At 40.7% G+C, this 21,444-nt stretch overlaps 1 protein-coding gene across 1 annotated transcript in view; it reads right to left on the bottom strand.

Annotated features, from left to right (window-relative positions):
• The window catches only part of Slc9a9 (solute carrier family 9 member A9), a 539,257-nt gene that overhangs the window by 244,207 nt on the left and 273,606 nt on the right, over positions 1-21,444 (bottom strand). Inside the window, exon 9 of the mRNA XM_034484566.2 lies at positions 19,548-19,636. Within this exon, the coding sequence (XP_034340457.1) occupies positions 19,548-19,636 (89 nt within the window). The remainder of the gene's footprint in view (positions 1-19,547; positions 19,637-21,444) is intronic.

Genomic DNA, 21,444 nt, shown 5'->3' with positions numbered 1-21,444 from the left:
AAGAGAGAGACAGAGAGAGAGAGACAGAGAGAGACAGAAACACACAGAGAAATAAAGACAGAAAGAGACAGAAACACACACAGAGAGAGACAGACAGAGAGAGAGACAGAGGGAGATAGAGACAGAGAGAGAGAGAGAGAGAGAGAAACACAGAAATAGAGAAAAACAGAAACACACAGAGAAAGAGAGACAGAGAGAGACAGAAACACAGAGAGAGTGACAGAGAGAGACAGACAGAGGGAGACAGACAGAGAGAGACAGACAGAGGGAGACAGAGAGAGAGACAGACAGAGGGAGACACAGAGAGAGAGAGAGAGAGAGAGAGAGAGAGAGAGAGAGAGAGAGAGAGAGAGAGAGAAACCAGGAAAGGCCACGGCATGACACAGTGCTAAGGACATACCCTAAGTGGTCTACTTCCTCCAGCTAGGTCCATCATTCTCCCCTTTAACACCTCTCAATAATGCCCTCATGCCATAGACTCATCGTATTCACCTGTGCATTAGGTCAGAGCCTGCAGGATCTAATCATCTCTGGAAAAGACATGCTTTACTAATCTCATCACTTTTCAGACCAATCAAGTTGATAATCAAGATGAACCAAAACAGTTACTTAGTGGCATGGACTTTGCCGCAACCCTCCACCCCTGCAATTCTTTTTGTAAGGCTTAAAATATCAAATAGGATCATTTTCCAAGATCTGACCTAGGGAAACATCCTACTATAGTAATGAGGGAGCTGAAGAGGAGAAATGGCTTTTATTGTCTTCATCTGTAGCTACATACCTTTCTTGCTAGTTTAAAGGAAAGGTTTTTGTCTGAAGCACTAATGGTGGGCACCAGACTGCCTGACAGATGAGAAGTTTGTTACTGCTGTTGTGGATTTTCTTCATGACTCAGAGGTCAGAGGAGTGAAAACTATGAAGAGATGGAAATGTAAACTGAGTAAGAGCACAAGTCCAGAGAAAAAGAAGAAAGCCTAAAGGAGATTATGCATATCTGAAGATGGGGAAGGGAGAGCTGGAGCAATAGTGAGGTACAGACTTCATATAAGGTGAATCTGTGTGTAGCACCAACACCTTTCCTCTATGGCATCTTTTAAGATAGGGAATGGCTTTCTGGAAGGAATTAGTTTCTCCTGACCTATACCACCACTGAGAAAGTCAGGAAATGACCCCAGTAAGACATAAAGCATGGAGTCCTCATGCCAAAACCTTCAGAAAGGAGGCAGTTTAGCCCGACTTTCACTGGGTTCCATCTTGCCTCCTCTTTATTCTCTTGTTCTCTGGATGATAAACTCTGTGGAAAACTGAAAAAAAATTGAGGCAGTAAAAGCAACAGCAGGTGATCTTAGTAATTGTTAGTGTACATGACATGAGCCATTTTAATGAAGATTTATATAAAAATCCACTGGGACAAAAAAACAGGTGCTTTTTAAAAAAAAATAAATAAAACTGGTGCTATAAAGATGACTCAGCTACTAAAAGGAATCCTGGTAAAGGCACCCACTGCTACGTCTGATGACCCAAGTTTTATCCCTGAGTCCACATCATGGAAGGAGAGAACTCATTCTTGAAGATTGTCTTCTGACTGTCAGTGTGTGCCATGGCATCACATGAAAGTGGCCCTGGGACTCTCTGAGGCCTTTGCAGAGAGTCTATGGGGACCACAGGATTTTCAAGACTCTGTACAGTGAAGCTTGTCTTCGTCTTTGCACTCATTGTCATGAATATAGTCTAGTGGAGGTTTCTGGAGACTGTAACTTGTAACATCACAATTTAATGTCAGTTGAAGCAGATAGAATCCAGCTGCCTCCTATAAACCAGACATTTGTAAGTTTGCAAAAAATGTAAACAGAAGTGTTGCTTATGTTAATATGTAATATTTTCATTATTATCGTTTTGAAATAAATCTCATAATATTTTAAAATCCTCATTTAAACTTTCTAATCTGGGAAAATTGATTACTGTAATTATTCCTATTCTGGTAAATGTTTAACAGTTGGCCCTTTGGGAGGAGCAGAAGAGTGCTGATGTGGTGTCAACTGACTGTGCAGTGTGAGTTCACCCATCACGTCTTCAGGTTATTGCTAAACTGAGTTGAGAGTTAGTTTCAGCTAGCTCTCCTCCTAAAATTGATTTTAAAAAATTAAAGTTCTTTGGGAAACTTCATTAATTTCTAAACCTTTGAAGAAGCCTTGCTATCAAAAACTTACGAACTACCTGTAGTAGAGGCAGACCCCCTTTAATCCCAGCCCTTAGGAGAGAGGCAGAGACAGGAAGGTCTCTGGCAATTCTAGACCAACCTTGTCTGTATAATGAGACCGTGTCTCAAACAAACAAACAAACAAACAAACCAAAAACACAAAACAAAATATCAAAAACAAATTAAAACAAACAATAGCAACAAAATAACCAACTCACAAACCCTAGCTGTCCTAGTTTGCCTTATGTTGCTATGATGAAACATTTTGATAAAAAGCAACTTGGGGAGGAAAGTGTTCATTTGGATTGTACAGCCGGATCATGGTTCCTCACCGAGACAAGTCAGGGCAGGAACTGAAGCAGAAACTCAGAGGCAGGAATTGAAGCAGAAACCACGGAGAAATGCTGCTAACTGGTTCATTCTTCATGGCCTCCTCAGGGTGCTTTCTTATATACACGAGGCCCACTTGCCCAGGGGTGGTGCCACCCACAATGGGATAGGCCCTCCCACATCAATCATAAATTATATATATATTTAAAAATGCCCTACAGACTTGTCTACAGACTAATCTGATGAAAGCATACTTCCCATAGAGGTTCCCTCTTCTCAGATACCTGGAGTTTGTGTCATGTTGACCAAAAAACGAACCAACATGCCAACTAACCAACCAACCCAACTAACCCAACCAACCCAACCAACCCAACCAACCCAACCAACCAAACCAACCCAACCAACCCAATCATGCTTGGAAACTTCTCGGTGTATAGTATAATCACATTTTGTTGTTGTTGTTGTTTTAAAATGGAACTACATAGAAAAATTCTGAGAAGATATATCAGTTATATCAGTGGGAAAAAAATAAACAAACAAGCAATCAACAACAACAACAAACCAAAGCAAAACAAAACAAAACTTAGGTTTTATTCTATAAAGTGTTGTGGGCTTAATTTTTATACAAAAAAAAAAATAAAAGGATGAAAGTCAAATAGAAAATGGAAAAGAAATGTATTTTAATCTATTGTTTGGAGATGCTTGGGCTTTGCTTTTCCAGTAGATATTATGAGCTTGCTTGAGTAACAAAATGTAACTCAGAGTCTGGTGATGTTCTCACCCATTCTGGCTCATTCATTTCTCATATATGACCCATCACAAGACAGATGTCCTGGATGAGATCCCATATGCCTTGCTCTAGCCTTCTCCAAGCCTTTTGTTTTTCATATCTAGTTAGTCTTTAGTTCTCTTCCCAAGGTCTCCTGTGACAGTCACTGAGTCAGACTTCTTTTCAATGTCCCTCGAACAGGCAAGGTGTGTGGAGTGCAGGGTGAGGGGTGAGGAGGGATGCAGGATGCCCCTCTATAGTCACCAGTGGCAGCAGAGCCAAGTGATCCTTACTCCTAGAGCCCCTGCTGGCCGGGCCTTGGCTTCATAAAAGAAACTGCAAAGGCTCATCCATTACACTACAAAGGCAACATGAGTACCAGCCTACGAGGAACAAACAACTGGACATTGTAACACACTGGTAAAGAAGTAGAACACGCCCCTGCTCTTATGGCCTCAAATTTCCAGGGATTACAGTGACTTGGCCCTTCCTCCCTGACACACACACTGGTGCACCAAAAGATTCAGGCCTCTTAGGGCCCTCTCCCAATCTGTCTGCCTTGTCAGGTGTGGAAGGTAGCAGAAGACTGGCCCCAGGACACAAGATAAATCAGCATTTATATATCTGAATCCTGGAATGAACACATCTATGGATCCAACCCAGTTGAAAGTTTGCAAAGGGTGAATGCGCCAAGTTATGGAAAATTGTATTGCCGAGGCTGAAAGATTGAAATAGTTGGATGAATGCAAAGCATCTGCAAAGCATAGCAAATTGACCTTTGTTGTGGCAGAGACCTATAACTGTGAAAAAAAATTGGCCACACTTTAAATATCATATTTTTGAATCATTTGTAGGTGAAGGGATTCTTTTAAAAAACATGTCTGAGAGTGGGAGAAAAGAATTCAAATAGGCCATTGCTGTGAATACGCCTCTGTCAGGGAAAGGTCTTTGTAGCTAGAGTGAAATGGCATTTCTTTGTTAATGAGGTGAACATTTATGAAGAGTTATTATGTATATTTTTCAAAAAATAATACTGTAGATCTCTCTGTAATGCAATAAATGTCTGGGTGCAACCCACCTAGTCTATTGTCTAAAATATAATGCAAATTCTAACATAAGCACCTATGAATAAATCGAGTCATATCTCGCAAGTCGTAATAATTCACAAGCTATGGTAAATGGTTTGCTTATTAGAGAGTTCATACAGTTACAACCAGAGCATAATAACCACCTTGCCCAGATTCACTTAAAAACAGTTCTACTTATCAGAATAAACCCACATTGTATATGTAGAAAATTAGTTCAGTTATCATTCAATACATAAAGAGTCAAGACCAGTTCATAGGAATTAAACCTGATATTTCTGGGATCATGGAAATCTAGAAGTCAGAAAGATGCACCATTAAAATTTTTAAAGAAACATAAGGTTTTTTAGGATCTTTAAGACAATTTCTAAAATGACTTTAAATGGGATGTATCTTCCATTCAACAGAACTATAAACATGGCATGACTTTTTGAAGTCTAAGGGTGAAATATGAGTGTCTTAGAGTGTTTTTTTTTTTTTTAATTAAAATGGTCATCCTGGGGCCTGAACTTGCTGAAGAAACTGCCCTTTCCACAGCATCCTGCACTATACACCTCCAGGAGAACTGTGGCGCCCCTCCCCAGGTCAGGTCCTGATGCTCTTGGATGCCAGTGGTAGGAGTATTTCAACAAGACTATCCTTAGCTCATGGTAAGTTCTATAGTATTTTGGTCCTGTTTCTGCTTTCTCTCAGGAAACAGTAACAGTGTAGAGCTTGGAGCCTGGAACCCACCTGAATCCCATGTGCTGATTTAAGGGAATATTTATTGGCTTACTGGCTCACTTGGTTTTATATATGATACCACTGGTCAATGAGTTTTAATATTAGACAATGACAGAAAAAATATCTTGAGAAAAATGACATTTATTTACCTTGACAATTCCTTTGAGTCACCATCCTTACTAAAGTCCCTGGGAGGCTAATGGCATGTGTAACATTTTGCTTAAAAAAAAACATCATAAAGTCAGATTGCGTGTGCTTGTATCATAAGCTGAAATCTCCGGTGCAATTTAAAATCAAGGATTTTCTTCCCGCATTCCTCAGAGTATGGAAAAAGAATAAGAAATGTTGCTTTGAATCCATTACTCATCAGAACATTTGTGTCAACAATAGAAAAGCAACCACCTTTGTTTTAAAAGACAGATCTGATACCTAACTCCTGGAGGCCAACACTCACATCATAATGTGTGACCGCAGAACCACTCAGGAAGACTCAATTACTCATATGCACTTACAGCACTGACAAGGTAGCCCATAGAACTTACATATGTATCACAGAGAGATCTACATTATTTTACGTATATCTTTTTTAATATATGTAAAACTGAGCCATTTATGAACACAGAGATTAGAGAAAGTCTCAAAGACAGCTTAAAATACTAATGTTCTGTTATGGAATTGGGATAATTTTCATATCACAAAATGTGCTAGTACAAATTGTTTCTCAGCAGAAAGAGAAGTAGAAACCTTGATTCAGCTACACCTTATTGCTTTCAGCCAATCACATAGGGGAAATACATTTTCATGCCCAACTGGACATTATTAATGAATTTGCATACTTTAAAATTTTGTTTTTCCTTAACATTAGAGATCACTGAGTGACTTTTCTTGGAACTAAATGTTGAATATGATTTTGGAAACAGAGTTTTCTTTATCTGTTTTCAAGTCCTTAAATATATTTCCTTGGTGACAATGGGGATTCTGAGTACTTATAACTTGTCAGACAAAGGTGCTCTTTGTGGAGAAGGATTCATTGAATGCAACAAAATATCTTGAAAATGAGGGCTCTTGAGAGTGTTAAAGATTCTCAAATATTCAACACAAAGTTTCAGAACACTTGCACATGAATTATAACCTTAAACACACACTTGAGTCTTCTTTGAACGTTTACCTCATTATATATAAAGCTTTCTATTTTTGTGTAGTTCTGAAAAACTCATGTGCCTTAGCTTTTAAGAAACAGTCACAGAAAGCGTTGTCTTCGATCACATATGGATAGAATGCTGATTGCACTCATTGTCACCTAAGAAGCATTACATGTTCAGCTGGCAAAATTGCAGATTTTAGTCTCTGAAGCCTCAAGGGTACTGAGTCCAAGAAATGGTGTTTGTTGGGCGTACCATATAATTCTAGGTAAAGGAGACAGGTTTTACTGTTAGGTTTATAATAGTGAGCACAGTATATGGATAAGAAGGAGACTCTGTAGAATCACCACCGAGGACCCTTCCAAATGTATTTGTGAATATGAGGCTGGGAGACATTCTTGATTCCCAACTGAAGACAGAGGAAAGATCCATCAACAGTGGGAAGGTACTGAGTGGAGAACTGCTGCCAATCTCATTTCCCCTGTCTTTCTGCTTAATATACAGTCTCATGTGAATGATTCCCTCTTAGTCCAGTTTCCTGTTGGGTGAACAAGAGCTAATAGCATGTAGCTGAGTGCTTGATGTCACAAGAGTTACCAAGGTTAATTTTAATTAAGCTACCATAGACAACGAATTACAAATGTTTTACAAACGAAAACCCAATGGATATTTTACAAAGTTGGAGTGCGTAAAAAATAGATTTAATATTTTTACAGTAGGACAGTTGAACGCGCTGTGGTTGCTACAGTGGCTCTGTGACTCGTCAGTGAGGCCTCTGAGTGAGTTTTGAGTAGGTGGACAAGTCACCTCAAATAAGATTCTGTGGATTTGGGCTTTGGCAGTGGCATTGCCTTTCCAGAGCTGAGAACTGTGGAATACTTATTTTGGTGATCTCTTGGAATCATCCAACCTACTAAAATATATGCATTTATACAAACACTCAAATCTTGGTGTCTCTTAGTCTCCACCTACTCCCACAGAATATAAAATCCCCAGCAGTTTTCTTTTTTCTTAAGTATTTATAGAAACCCCAAAGGAGGAGTTTCTTATTGACTCTCAGGTCCCTTCCATCCTTGTGTGCTACTCCCCCCCCCAGGGGGTATTAAAAAAAATTCTGCCTCTGAGGCTGTACTTCAGACCCAATAAATCAAAATCTTCAAAGTGGCATTAATTGTATAGGTTTTTTAAAAAAAAATCTCCGGGTGTTTCCATGGTATAGCCTGGTTTGAGAACTGCTGCCCAAAGCCCACCAGTATGTAGCCACTCCTTACCAACACAAGAGATTTTTGCTTTGATTGACTGGCTCAAAACCTTTTCCACTTGCCAGCCAGCAGAACTCTAGTCAACCCTTCCATGTAGAGCCCAGCATCTTCTAGTTTCTCCACTCTATCATTCATTAGAATTACTTAAGTAGAACTTAGGCTGCAGCCATGCCTTAGTCTAGACTAAATAAATCAGAAGTCCTGGGCAGGAGGTCCTGGTACCCAGGATTTGTGAACAGCATTTCCTCGTGTGTAATGCCTTAGCAGTTTCTAAGAGAGTTGAGATATCCCTTGTCATCAGTAGGGCATTGCTCTCCTCTGTCCTATACTGGTGCTCTCCCACCCACAGAACTGCAGCTAGCCCCAGACTGTCCAGATGTCACCCCAAGTTTCTGCCCACACTCACCATGGTTTGTCACTTGCAATTCCAGGACTGGCTTATTCCTTGGGGCACCTACTGTTTCTGCTACTGGCATCTTAAGCCATATTTTCTTGTTCCATACACGTGGCATGGAACTCCATTGATCTATGCTGTTGAGTTACAATCAGGGCAATGCAGCCTCACCCAAAGAGCACAGGTAGAAGGCGTGACTACAGGCCTCAGGCTCTAGAGAGATTTCCATACTAATGAGATACCTGAAGGCCAGAGGACCTAGTCAATTAAGCATTCTTTTCCAGCCCTTCCCCTTCTTCCTCCCTATTTAACTCAGGTCTGCCTTGAGTTTCATGGGAGGGTGCACCCAGACCATCTACATTCACCATGAACAATAAACTCTTGGAAACCCCCAGACTCCCTGGGACACTGCATACAAGTGCAACCATAATGGAGGACCTCCCTGCTATGCAGCCGCAGGACCACTGTGGCCTTTTCCCACAATAGTGAAGTTATGGCAATAGGTGAGAGAGTTGGGGTGGTCAAGTTCATCCCACAAGAGGATGCTGTCCTTCAGGCTATGTCAGATTCCTTTCCATTTCTAGAGATTCGCCTCTCAAGGCTCTTTCTTTAGACAATAATTTGTAAATATTTTAACTCCAATTATGAATAAAATTCAAATTTCTTCTCTTGGGTGCCTTAGAAGTCAGGCAAATCAGCAAGGAGGTCTGAATACAATTTCTAGGCTATGAATGTTCTAGAGCCTTTAATTGGTGTTTCCTGCATTTAATGTAGAGAAACTCCTTACAGCATGCCATAGTTAACATTCTGGTATGTAAGACTTCTACACACAGTACAGCCATTCCAGGAAATACCCAGTGGCAATTTTAAGGGAAAGAAAATTTCCCTTAAAAATCAGACTGCTTTTCTCTGGATGTGTTCAAACTTTCCATTCTTCAAAATTCTCATATAAACCTCAACCTTGTGCTCTAAGAGCAAGACAAAATGCCCAGCCAATAAATCAGCACAGAAGGAAAGAATGACAGTGTTTCCTTAAGATGGTGCTATAAATTATTAATTTATGCCAGAAATGAGTACAGGCAGTGTCATAAAAATGAATCACTCTGAAATCAGCCAACAGACCACTGTTTGAGAAGACCTGCATTAGGACATAAAAAGTTAAGACATAGTTTCTCTTCCCACCCTAGGGAAGATCCCATACATGGAACGTCCTTTTAGCTACCCAGAAACCTGCTGTGTCCTGTGTCGTATCTCAGAAGATAGACCCACTGCCACTTCCCATTCAAAGTGCTGGCCATGAAGTCCTCCCTGCCTATCTGTTCCTAGTGGTCTGAAGATCTGCTCTCAAGTGTCAGAGTCCCTCAGAATCATAGGCACCGCATCTCTTGCAAAGAAAAGCAAGTCAAGAGCTGAGCAAAATGTCATCTTTCTGGAAATCCAAAGTAACCCTATCCAGACAGACATCTCTGTGACCTTGTTATCACTGGTCTCTGTGGAAGTGTAAAGTTCTGTGACCACAGGGTCTCACAGTGACAAGAGGATCAAAAATTCGTTTTCTTTAATTTTCACCAGCAGTCTCATCCCTCCTACTTTGTCTTTGAACATTTAATTTGACTTGGGCAAGGGACAATATGAAACAAGGAAAGAAACATGTCTCAATTCATAGTCCTAACATCTTGGAAGAAAAAAAGAAAACACAGCCACAATGAGTAGCTAATTACCTGGTGCACTGTCCTGAACAGACCCACTACCTACCTTGCCTTCTCTTCTCTCTTGAGATCAGATGGGATTCCAATCCCTTCCAGCCCCAGCCCTGGTGTCAAACAGCACAGGTGTTCAAGTGACCTTCCTAAAACCAAATTCCCTTTCAGGAATCATACCCAGGGCTCCAGATCATATTTCCTCTGATAGGATTGGTTTTTTTTTTTTTTTTTTTTTTGACTTTAGAGTCACGTTTCTAGAAGCAATTCAGTCTCTTTCCTGAAGGAATGAGACAGAGGCTTTCTGTTAATGACATTCTCTAGGTCCTTCAAGGCCATCAAGGAAACGACAGCCTGAAATTTGGCCATATTCTCAATAAACACACACTTGGGCATATGCATTCAGCCTTGATGTTTTCTGCACTGCATCAATAAAATTTAATTAAAATGTGTAGAAAAATTACAGTCATTTCCATTTATCATTTTCAAATGCTATTATGATACTAAAGCCCTTCATACCTGTACCTATAAGTAGGATGATAAAAATATAATGAGCCATTAAAGGGGTGATGCCACTACCATCCTTAGAAATTTTAAGGTGATAATGGGTAACCATCTGTCTTGAATGTCATCAAATAGAGACCAGGACAGTTGATGGATTAAACTCTACTGAGATACATTCTTTCTCATTTTGCAAGGAATCAGACATAATCATACAAGAGTATGGGTTATAAATATTTATGGGTTGCTATTTAAGTATTGATGATGGTATTTTATTGTTGTTGTTGTCTAAAGGTGAAAGGAGAGATGGATGAATGGTGAGGGTGTGTGTGTGTGTGTGTGTGTGTGTGTGTGTGTGTGTAACTTAAAAGTTTATTTTCATAGCCCTACCTAGCTCTCAGTCTCTTTGGTTGTAAATCTTGAAATTCCCAAACATACAATAGTATGTTATGTATTATCAGCAAACACAGATGTGAAATTAATAGACCATTTAAGCTTTTCCATAGAAAAAAAAATATTTCCATGAAAAGAATTCAAGGAGCAGCGTGGCTCCTGGTTTGTGTCTTCTCTATCTTTATTCTCCTTGTCCTCTGGGATCCAGTGCTCAGAATGCAGAGGGAATTCACTGGGGTTCCAAATGGCCATCTGCGGCCCCTGTTGTTATGTCGACCATGGAGTAAAAGCTTCTGGACTAGGGGTTCACAGACATTCTGGGCACTGAAAGTACAGTACAGTGTGTTCTTGCTTTGATGTGGGAGCCTCACTGTCATTAGCATTTGAAAGGGTCCACTTATTAGTCAAACTACTAAATGTCCTTTGTACAATATAATGAGTTTCATTGAAAGGAATCACCAGCTCAGCTACAGAGAAATTTAAACACTTTACCATCATTTATAAATTCAGCCCTCCTAGGATAATATTTTAAAAGGTATCCTGAATGAAGAGAAGAAGAAAAGTGGTAGGGATTCTGACAAAAGAAATGTAATTAGAGTCAAAAATAAAAGCAATTCTTAGCTTTCTGTAGATATCTTTGATCTTCTCAGAAGTCAGGGAAGCACAGCACTGTTCCTCCCCCTCCCCCCCTCGCTCTCCCTCAACTGTCTCAGAACAGGTAACTGGCATGAAACCTGACTGCTTTTGTTAAAGCGTTGAAGGGGAAAAAATGCACAAAACCATAATCCAAGACCACTGTAATGCAAATCAATAAGGCAGAGACACGCTGCAGGGGACACAGTAAGTAAAAGAACTGAACTTGATCCGTCTCTCCACGCCTCTGGATTACCCTAGACATTAGCCTTATGCATCCAGCTCATTAAATTTAAATTAATGCATGCTATCAGAATTAAAGAAATCATTAATTAGCACATATTGTTTCTCCTTTCTAAGTTTTATCTTGGAATGTTCATGGTCATAATCCTGTTATTTATTAATTTACTTATTAATTCAGTAAGGTTTTATTGAGCGCCTAAGCCCAAGGCAAAAGCCAAGTGATGAATTTCCATTAACCTCTCTTACCAACCATCCTAAGAGATAAAGAGTCTAGAGTCTCCAAAGGCTGAAGTAAATTTAAATAGTATTTGGATGAGTGGCTTATTACAATGAAATGCTATGTTAAGATCAGTAACCACATTGCTCATAACTAACCCTTAACACTTTCCTCAATAACATCATCAATCTGATTATTGTCTTCCATGGGTCTAAAGGTCTTAAGCAATCATCAGCCTGATTGGATAGTGTTGTCCAGAACAATCCAGTGAGAACTACACGTTCCCTCTGAGCTCACCTCCTCATTTTGTTTCTCTTCCACATACCTCTTCCTTGTTCTCCCGTCTACGTCTACACCAGCAGCCTCCCCCCACTTTGCTAAGCTTTATGACTCCTACATATCATGTTGACTTCTTTGTCTTAGTGGCTTCTGTGTTATGCCTTTAATTTATTAATTCTCTTTGCTTCTATGCCATGTATATCTCTATGTAATCTGATTACCATTAGAGCCATACTTCAAGCCCCCTCCCCCAAGTTCTAAATTAGCTTCTCAGGGTCACCTTGTCTTGAGTAAGTAATTTAGTCTTCTCACTCCTAGGTGATGCTGGGTCTCCCTCCATGTTAACGCTTGCCCCACGGGATGATGCTAATATAAAGTAGATCTACCATATGTGGACCTATCCTATAGTAGTAACTCCTAAGGGGAATCACTGTTTCATTTGCCTTTGTTTCCCAGGTTTCTATTTTTCCTGTCATGTAACCACTGTCATGCTTAGTACATGCTCGGAACATGTTTAAAATAAAAACACTGAAAAGTCTTTTGTTCAAGCCCTGAGAACCTGGATGCCGGCAGCCTGGGGTTTATGCTGCCTGCTGTCTGCTGTCTGTCTGCTGCGGATGCCAGCAGGCTTTGGAAAAGCCATTGCAACCACTCACTTTGGTTCAAGCTCGGAATTTTTTCCACAAAGAACCATCCAATTCTCAGGATGAAGGTTTTCTTCCCAGTGGGAATTAATGATGTTATTTTTGATTGCCTCCATCATGAATTCAATTTGGCGACTTCAGCCTTTCAGCTCATCTCCATGCATTATCATGTTTTTTTAAAGCCAGTTATCCCTCCCCAACGGTAGTTTAAAAGAAGGAACCCAGTGTGTGCGTGCACACCTTATGCTCAGTGTTCCACAGAATAGTACGTTAGGAACATGTTTGACAACACATTCAGTCTGATGTCCTGCTCTTAGCAGCAGACCCCAGCTTGTGGCCTCTCAGTCAAATGTCCTTTTGGCATATCATCTTGCCTCATATTCCAAATCCTTTATTTGAATTTTCTTGCAAAGTCATGCATGGCACATTCAATTTGGCTCCCTTTGTCTCTTTTTATTGGAAATTTAAATTTGGATTTGCATTGCTGCTTTCCCATCCAATGGCAATCAACACTAAAAATATCAACGGGGGGGGCGGAGTGGAAATAAAATAAGCATCTGGAAAGAATGTTATAATGAAGGTGCCATTGTTTGCCCATAAATGCTTGACAAGGAATCTGCCTTTTCGAAAGCAAACACGCTAGAACATGTACATCCAACCCAACCACATCACGGTTAAGAAGGGAAAATGCACTGAAAGTGGTGGCTTTTCAAATATGATAGAGGAAATTTAAGAAAAAAATGAATGTCTGGATCAGTTCAAAGTCTGATGAAGCTAGCCAAGTGTGATAGTTTAACAAGAGTGGTCCCCCTGTGCAGTCATATATTTGACTGCTTGGTCACCAAAAAGTGGGGCTGGTTGAAAGGTTTAGAAAGATTAGTAGGTGTGACCTTTTTGAGTAGGTGTGGCCTTGTTGGAGGAAGTGTGCCACTCATGGTGGGCTTTAAGGTTTTAAAAGCCCATGCCAGGCCCAGTGTCTCTCTTTCTCTGCCTACAGATCAGGATGTAGCTCTCAGCTATTGCTCCAGCACCCACCTGCTTGTCACCATGCTTCCCACAATGATAACAGAACCTTGGAAACTGGGAGCAAGCCTCTAATTAAACACTTCCTCTTACAAGAGTTGCCTTTTGTCATGGCATCTCTTCACAGCAACAGAACAGTGACTAAGACACCAAACATATGCCCACTTATCTATGCCAATCATGTAAGCCTTGTTGAATATGTGATGTTAACTGGTACCTTCCTACTTACTAATGACAGGCATTTAATAAGAGGTCAAATAATTGGATCCACAGCATCAGAAAGTCTAAGGCTAAAGTTCACCTCTGAGAAGACATGGCCAACCCTCTGATTGGTTATCTCTTTTTCACATCACTCACCAGCACATACAAGGACTGCTAATTCCTCCTTTGGCCCCTACAGCAAGCTACTTAATTTCTTTTGCTGGTCTCCTTTGCAGTGGAACTCCTTTGAAAGGGTTGTCTATGCACCAGGAGGCTTACCTTTCTTTCCTCCTCTTCTGTTTTAGACCTGTTTTGATTGGGTTTGACCATACCACTCTGCCAGCCTGTGGTATCAGCTTCTATTTTCCTTGATATTTCATCACCATTGGCAGAACTCACTACATCCTTTAATGAGCTCATGTCTCCCTGTGATTTCTAGGAGAAAATACTGTCCCAGCTTTTCTTCTTCCTACTGACCATGATAAACAAACTTGAGACAATTAACTTTTAAGGGAGAGAATTTGCTTTAGCTCATAGCTTTGGAGGTGTAGCTCATGTTTGATTGGCTCTGTTGCATTAGGCCTGCGGTAGAGCAACATATCACAGATTTGTGTAATGGACTAAAACCATTCACCCCACAGTCAGGAAGCAAAGGGAAAAGAGGAGGAGACTGGGGTTTCATTGTCCTCTTCAAGGGTATATCCCCAGTGACCTAAGACTTGCCACCACGATCTCTCAATGTCAGCTACATGCTGTTGACTTCCAACACTGCATACTTGGCCTAGAGGATTTTCCTGGGTGGTAAGGACTATACTATGCACAGCTGGTGACACTACAACTCCTCCATTTCACTGTCTAATGCACAACCCAAGTGAGAGTCAGCACAGATTCCTGATTGTCCTTCAACTGATGAGTCTCACAGCCTTCCCTGGCTAACGAATGGCACCTTTGCTATTGAGTCACATGCACCTACACGCCTGTGGGAAGTTGTTTCACTGTTTCTCTACCTCATTCAGATGCTCAGTGACCTGGTCCTTGTCACTGCCTCTCATACTTTCTTCGATTCCCTTTCTTCCAGCCATATTTCTCCTTTTGACCTTCTTAACAGCTGTTCTCAATTTCTAAAGCCATCTACTTCAAATATCAACATGATTCCCATTTTGATCCCCTTAAAGTATCTGTCTTACCAAGCACTTCTCTGGCTAGCCTACTGAAAAATTATAAACTCCAATCCTATCTCCATTTCTTGTTCTTCTACTAGCTTCATGACTATTGTAAATACATAATCTAGTGCCATTTATTCTGACTACTATAAAGCTTGTCTATGAAAGGACCTTTTTAGTCTATTATATTACATGTATCTTGAGTGGTGTCTGGTTAAAAAGGCTCTCTAAAATGTTAGTTAATGAATAAAGGCAATTAGTGATAGTCAAAGGAACTATCTGTTAGGTAGAAAGATATATACAAAGTAAATGAGTACTTTGGATGTGTTAATGAACAGTAATTTCTTTAGCTGCGTATGTGTCTGCTAGAAATGTTTTTAAGTGGGAACTATGAGGAAGGATCTAGAAATTCTAGTAAAAATGAACAGCTTAGAAATACATGGTTTTGCAAGTTAGCCTCCATCAAGGTAAAGCTAGTTGATGGATAAAACTGGGAGTCTGACCAGATAACTAGCTTGCAGGACTGCCTTGGGGGAGGAGTGTGGAGGGAGGAAGGGCTGAGCTGGGCTGGGATTCTTGTGAGTGGCCCAGTGCAGGTTTTCTTGGTAGCTGCTATGTGTGGATGTTCACGTTGAATCAGCGGGGGGGGGGGGGGGGGGGGGGGGGGAGGGAATCGCTGCCATATTTTTGAGTTCCCTAACAAGGTGTGTCAGTACTGACTCTGTGACTCCTTACCATGGCTGTAGCATGGGGTCGATATTTTCCTTTGTGCCTAAGCCATGGAAAGGCTTAGTGGTTTTTTATGCCAGAGGCTTAAGAAAAAAAAATGATTCACTTAACATCTAAAGGACAGTCGTTTAACAAAACATATTTTAAAGTGAAAATATAATCCTTGAAAAGGCGTTTTGATTCTCAAACAACATACTATTTTCAAAAGCCTTTATTTCCAGAATATAGCTATTTGATTAGCTGGGATTGATAAAGTCGATGAATAAAATTCCTTTAAAATTGAAATCTTTAGATTTCAATTTTAAATTGAATTGAATTCAATTTTAAATTGAATCTTTAGATTTTAAAACACACTGTTGATTTTTGCAGATTCCCTTCCAGGCTTCCCTTGTTAACTTCCCACTTCCCCATTACATGGTCCTGGAGAGAAAGGCAAAAGGTTCGACAACTGCTCTTCCTGTTGGCAGTGTGGACACAGTGTGGGAAGGGATACTGTGTCCTCCACCATGAGCTGTCACATTATATTTCCCAAAGCATCCTCAGGTTCAGTGGGGATGTGATAGCCACATCTGTAACCCATACCATGGGGATTCTGTACAGCTCACAGTGCATCTCCAACTCACATGTGGAGTTGGAACTTCTGCTACCTTGAGCAGACATGGCTGAGTATATCTGATCTCATTTTGTTTTCCCAGAATGGTTACCAGAGACTCTGTATGGGAGTGTCGGTTATGTCTTGACCCCATATAGACACTTAGGTATGCATGCATAGATAGATATGCATGTATGTATACGTTATTAGAGAAAAGTGAATTAGAAATGATAGATACTGATAGAAGAAAGGAAGGAGAGCCAGGAGAAAAGAGTGGGGAAAAAAATCAATGTTTATTAAGCTCCTACTTCACCTAGGCTGAAGCCAGTGAGGGAGCGAGGGTCAGGGGTGTGCAGTTCCCTGGTTGCAAAGAATAAGCTTGTAGAAACCTCTTTCCTTAAAGAGGGCAAGTGCTGTGAGATGTACTGGGAGCCTGTCAGCAAGTGCTTGTCAAGACATTCGGAGGGAGAACAGAAGGCTGTGGGGCACTGATTTTGGCTTTGTCTCCCCTAGGTGCTGGTCTGCTGTCTCACCCTGAGAGGAGTTATCTTTGAAGTACTGCTGAGCAGTCTAGATAACATGACTTAAAAGTGCAAGTCCCTAAACAGGATTCAGCTTCCCAGAATACAAATGCTGAGAGAACCAGAAGAGGCTCTCAGAAAAAAAAAAAAAAAAAAAAAAAAACAGCCCTAGACACTTTCCTTAAAGCCTCAGAGAATACTACCAGGTTTTATAATTTAAAACATCCCGGAATTGGAGGTTTCTGGGTATTAGTATCAGGATTTTGGCTTATTTATTTCTGTTTTACTTGAGGGCTGTCAAAAGGTGAGAAATTGCATTTTATGATGTTTCTAATGCATCTCCCTGCAGTGAAGGGAAAGGGGGGTGGGGGGGGGGGGAGGGTAGCCTTGCAGATCCCTGTTCCAGAGGACACAATGAGGACAAGCTGAGATTGAGATGTGACAGACAGGCCTGACTGAAAGCCAGGCTTAGCCCCTGCAGAGAGTCTCACCTAAGCCTGCAGGAACTCCTGGCCAGTTTGAGATTTTGCTTGGATGTTGTTTTACTCTCCTTGTGCCCACCGTCCAGCATCACATGAGAAGTCTCTGGCTTCTCTGCCTTCTGTTGTGTTTTGGATCGATCTCATGACTGAGTCCAGTTCATCATCATGTCCTATTGCCACCACCATCCTGGCCATTTAGTATTGGAAGGCTACTCACTGCATTGAAACTCAGTTGGTTCCTGTGTTGTACTGAGCCATATAAGGTGATTAGGAAAGGTGGTACAAGCTGACAATCGATCGAAATGGACTTGTTTCAGTACTCACAGAAGGACAGGCATGTGGCACTTGGTGAAGTGAACCATGGAACACATACCTTAACAAATCTGCAGACATGCAAACAAGCCCTTTCCAAGTAAAGACCACCAAGGCTGCCAATCACAATGACGGACACTTATAAACACGGAAATTAAATACTTCCTGCTGGATGTTATTTGGATAGCCAGTTTATGTCATTGCCATTAAATAGTAAAGCTAACTTGTCTAGGTACTTTCTCCCCCATCTACCAAAATGAGCATCATAAAATGAAGCACCAATTACCCTAAAATTAGTCTGCTTTAAATACTTTAATAATCCCTTTTTGAGTGGAGTTATGCACCCCTCCCCCAGGTTTATGTGTTACAGTTCTAATCCTTAGTGCTCCAGAAATTGACCTTAGTAAGTAGGGTCACTGTAGACGTAACTAGTTCAGATGAGGTTGTGTTGGAGTAGGGTAGGCCCTGAGCCAATCTGATTGATGTTCTTATCAAAAGAAGAAATTTGAAGAGAGGCTGGCACCTGGGAGAACCATATGCACACCAAGGTACCCATGAGGATGATCTGTCTGTCAACCAAGGAACAATAGCAAGGATTGCCAGAAAACCACGAGAGAGAGAGAGAGAGAGAGAGAGAGAGAGAGAGAGAGAGAACACACACATAGATTTTCCCTTAGAAAGAGTTAATCACACCAATATTGTTGTCCCCATTTTCTGAACTCCAGAACTTTGAGGCAATGATTCCTGTTGGTTGCTCTAATCCAGCAGTTCTCAAACCCGTGGGTTGTGATCCACTATCAGATACCTTGCAGATCAGATATTTACATTACGATCTATAAGAGTAGCAAAATTGCAGTTATGAAGTAACAACAAAATAACCTTATCATTGGTGGTCCCCACAACGTAAGGTAGTGTATTAAAGGGTCTCAACACTGGGAGGACTGAGAACCACAGCTTTCTATTTGTTTTAGGATGAAGCTCAATCCCCTTCCTAAAGCACATAAATTGATCTTTCTTAGCCTGAGGCTGCCTGTATTGTCTCATTCCTTACTTGTATCTCCTGGACACTTAGCTTCTCTCAACCTGTAAGTCCACTGTAAATCCATCTACAGAGCATCAGTGAATTCCCTAAGAGACTGACTGTGCCAATCCCTCTGCCTCACATATCTCTTAAATACTCTCTATCCTTTACTACATCTGACTTGGTACCTCTTTACTTTTGTTTTTTTTTTTGTTTTTTTTTTTTGCTCCAGATTGGGCACTGTCTCTGGAAATTTCAAGCTGACTTCCCCAGCCACAACCATGGGAGAAGACCTTCCAGGATGCTCCCCAAACACTCTTGAGATATTTTTGTCCTAATATCTAACTGTGTGTTGGGTGCATATTATATGCCTTGCCCTCATCAACAGCCTTTACAAGGAGTTTACCCCTTGAAGTAAAGGCCACATTCAGTCTCTGTCAACATTTCTGGTATTCAGGATGTGCTTGGTACAAAATGACTAAGTGCATCTTAGCAGAAAGAGCCTATGTCTGTCTTTCTGCAGATACACACACCAATATATCCTCAGACTAAGGGAAACATATTTTGTTCATGTGGCAATGGGCAGTTGAAATAGAAACGCTCAACTGATAAGCAAGCATTGCTTCCACGCTCTTCTTCTTTTCATTCTCTGGATAATTACCCACAGTCACACACTTTATAATGCCTTTAGATGTAAGTGACTGTGAATTATTACAGACTATAGGTCTTTCATCTTCAAGACTGACAGTCTATGCTCCCCATGTCTCAGGAGGGAGAGACTATTATAACTATATTTTTGCTTACCAAGAGAATTGTTAATGGTTATCCTGGAGGGGGAAAAAATCTATAAATATCCAACCTATAATGAAGCCTTAAGCATACTTTTCTTCCTTTACTAAGGAAATTCTATTCGCATGCACTGTCAGAGTGGCTACAGATCCACTACACCAAGAAAGAGACAAAAAGCCAGTCATGAGTTTTCTTTTACCTGTTTGGTCCTCAGTTTGGAATCCGATGACAGATTGTTGTAGGTGTAATGTGCCTGTGTGACTCCACAGAAGAGAACAGCAACTATGCCTGAAATCCAAAAGAAGACCAGTCAAAACCAATGTTCGTTCCCAAGTCCAAGGACAGGGCTGGAAAATGAACTTGCTCTCAGGAGAGGTAAAACTCTCAATAATTACCATGATAATAAAACCCAGGTAAATCTTGCTACTTGCTTTAAAGGAGTCTTGGAATTGAAACATATAAAGCATTAAGCAGTAGAGTCTTACTAAGAATGGAAGTAGTCTCTTTCTGGAGAGAAACGATGCTGTAGTCAAGAGTTAGAAAAGGTACTCTTTGAAACATGTGAATTAAAAAGTGTGGGAGTCAACTTTGGGCTTCCCAGAACAAGGGCCAACTACTTAGCTGTGTTTTCTAGTAGCTGGCACATCCATTTTCCACTGTGTGCCTAGGGGAGCCTGGAAAGATTCCTGTTGTACCGTAATTCAATATTAAATCTATGAGTCACCAACCTAAGACCTGGACAAGGCTTTTGTTCCTTTTTCCAATGCTGCTGATTGCCAAGTATCAGATAAGAGACCTCATGTGCCTCTGCATCTCTAGCGAAGCTGGGCACACTTGTTTTTGCAGCTGAGCACCAAGGAGCACCTCTGCCCAAGCCATTCACTCCTAGAAGGTGGTAGGGCTGTGGTCTTTTCCAGTGTACTTCCCACCAGCCCATCCCTGGTCAGCTACAGGGAGCATTTCTTAAAGCCACATTACTCAGAGCTTTAAATGCTACATGAAATCACACATGCCTCATGCCATGTGGGGACAGAGAATAACAACAGGACAAATGTGTTATTTGTTCCTTGGCTCTGCCACTCTGTTAGTATCCCTGGGCTGGGTGGCCTTTGGTGAGAGCTCCACTCTACTTTGGATTAAAGATTAGATTAATTATGGGAAATTGGGCATAGAGGGGGGCTTGGGGGAAAGCATAGGCGATAAGTACTCCTCAACTCAGAACAAGGGGATTGAACTGAATTTTAAGCAGCGGAGGCTTTCCACCAAAAAACACTCATAAATTAAATGCTGATGATCCTTAAGAGTATAGTGTTACATGAGCTGAATGCCTGCATTTCAAATGAGCTGGAAATAAAGACTTTTAAAGGGGCGAGCTTTTTCATATGTAAACTGCATGCATTTATTTACATGGTAGTTATTTTTCAAGTTGGTATCAGACAAAATATTGTTAAAGCATGTTTATATAATGCTAGCACATAGCCATTTATTTACATCGTGCATTCCTTTTAACATTATGCTTTAAATTTTTAGATAAAGAAAAAAAAACCAAGGAGAAAAATATTTGTTAAGAAATATATATCTAATAAATGTTTCTGAAGATTTTTTTTGGTAAGTTTTTAGTTTCTAAGCATGTCTTGGGAAATTCGAAGGAAGGAAGGAAGGAAGGAAGGAAGGAAGGAAGAAAGAAAGAAAGAAACCTAACATTACTCTTCACAGAAGTTCTATAAAAAAAAAAAAAAATCAACCAGGACCAGGAATGCTTAAGATGTGATAAGATATTGAGGAGGTAGAAGGACCACATTCATATTGTTTGGATTTGAAATGTTTCTCTGTGTTTGTTTAAAAACATCATGGTGCATCTATGTCAAGCCTGCAGAGGAGTCCTCTGATTGAGGGTTCATTGAGCTCCTCTTTCCTGGGAAAACACTTGACCAATGTATTGATATTCTGGAGAGGAAGTGGATAAATGCAAAAGTGTGGTGTGTAGTGAATTGTTCTAAGAAGAAGAATGGGTAAGATCCTTTGCAAGGTTGGAGGGGCTCAGCATGGCACACACCTACAGTGAGCTGGTTTCCTCTCCCTCTTCTTGGTTACTG

This window comes from Arvicanthis niloticus, chromosome 21 (assembly GCF_011762505.2).
Source record: "Arvicanthis niloticus isolate mArvNil1 chromosome 21, mArvNil1.pat.X, whole genome shotgun sequence".
Lineage (NCBI taxonomy): Eukaryota > Metazoa > Chordata > Mammalia > Rodentia > Muridae > Arvicanthis > Arvicanthis niloticus.
This window is presented reverse-complemented; position numbering and strand designations above follow the sequence as displayed.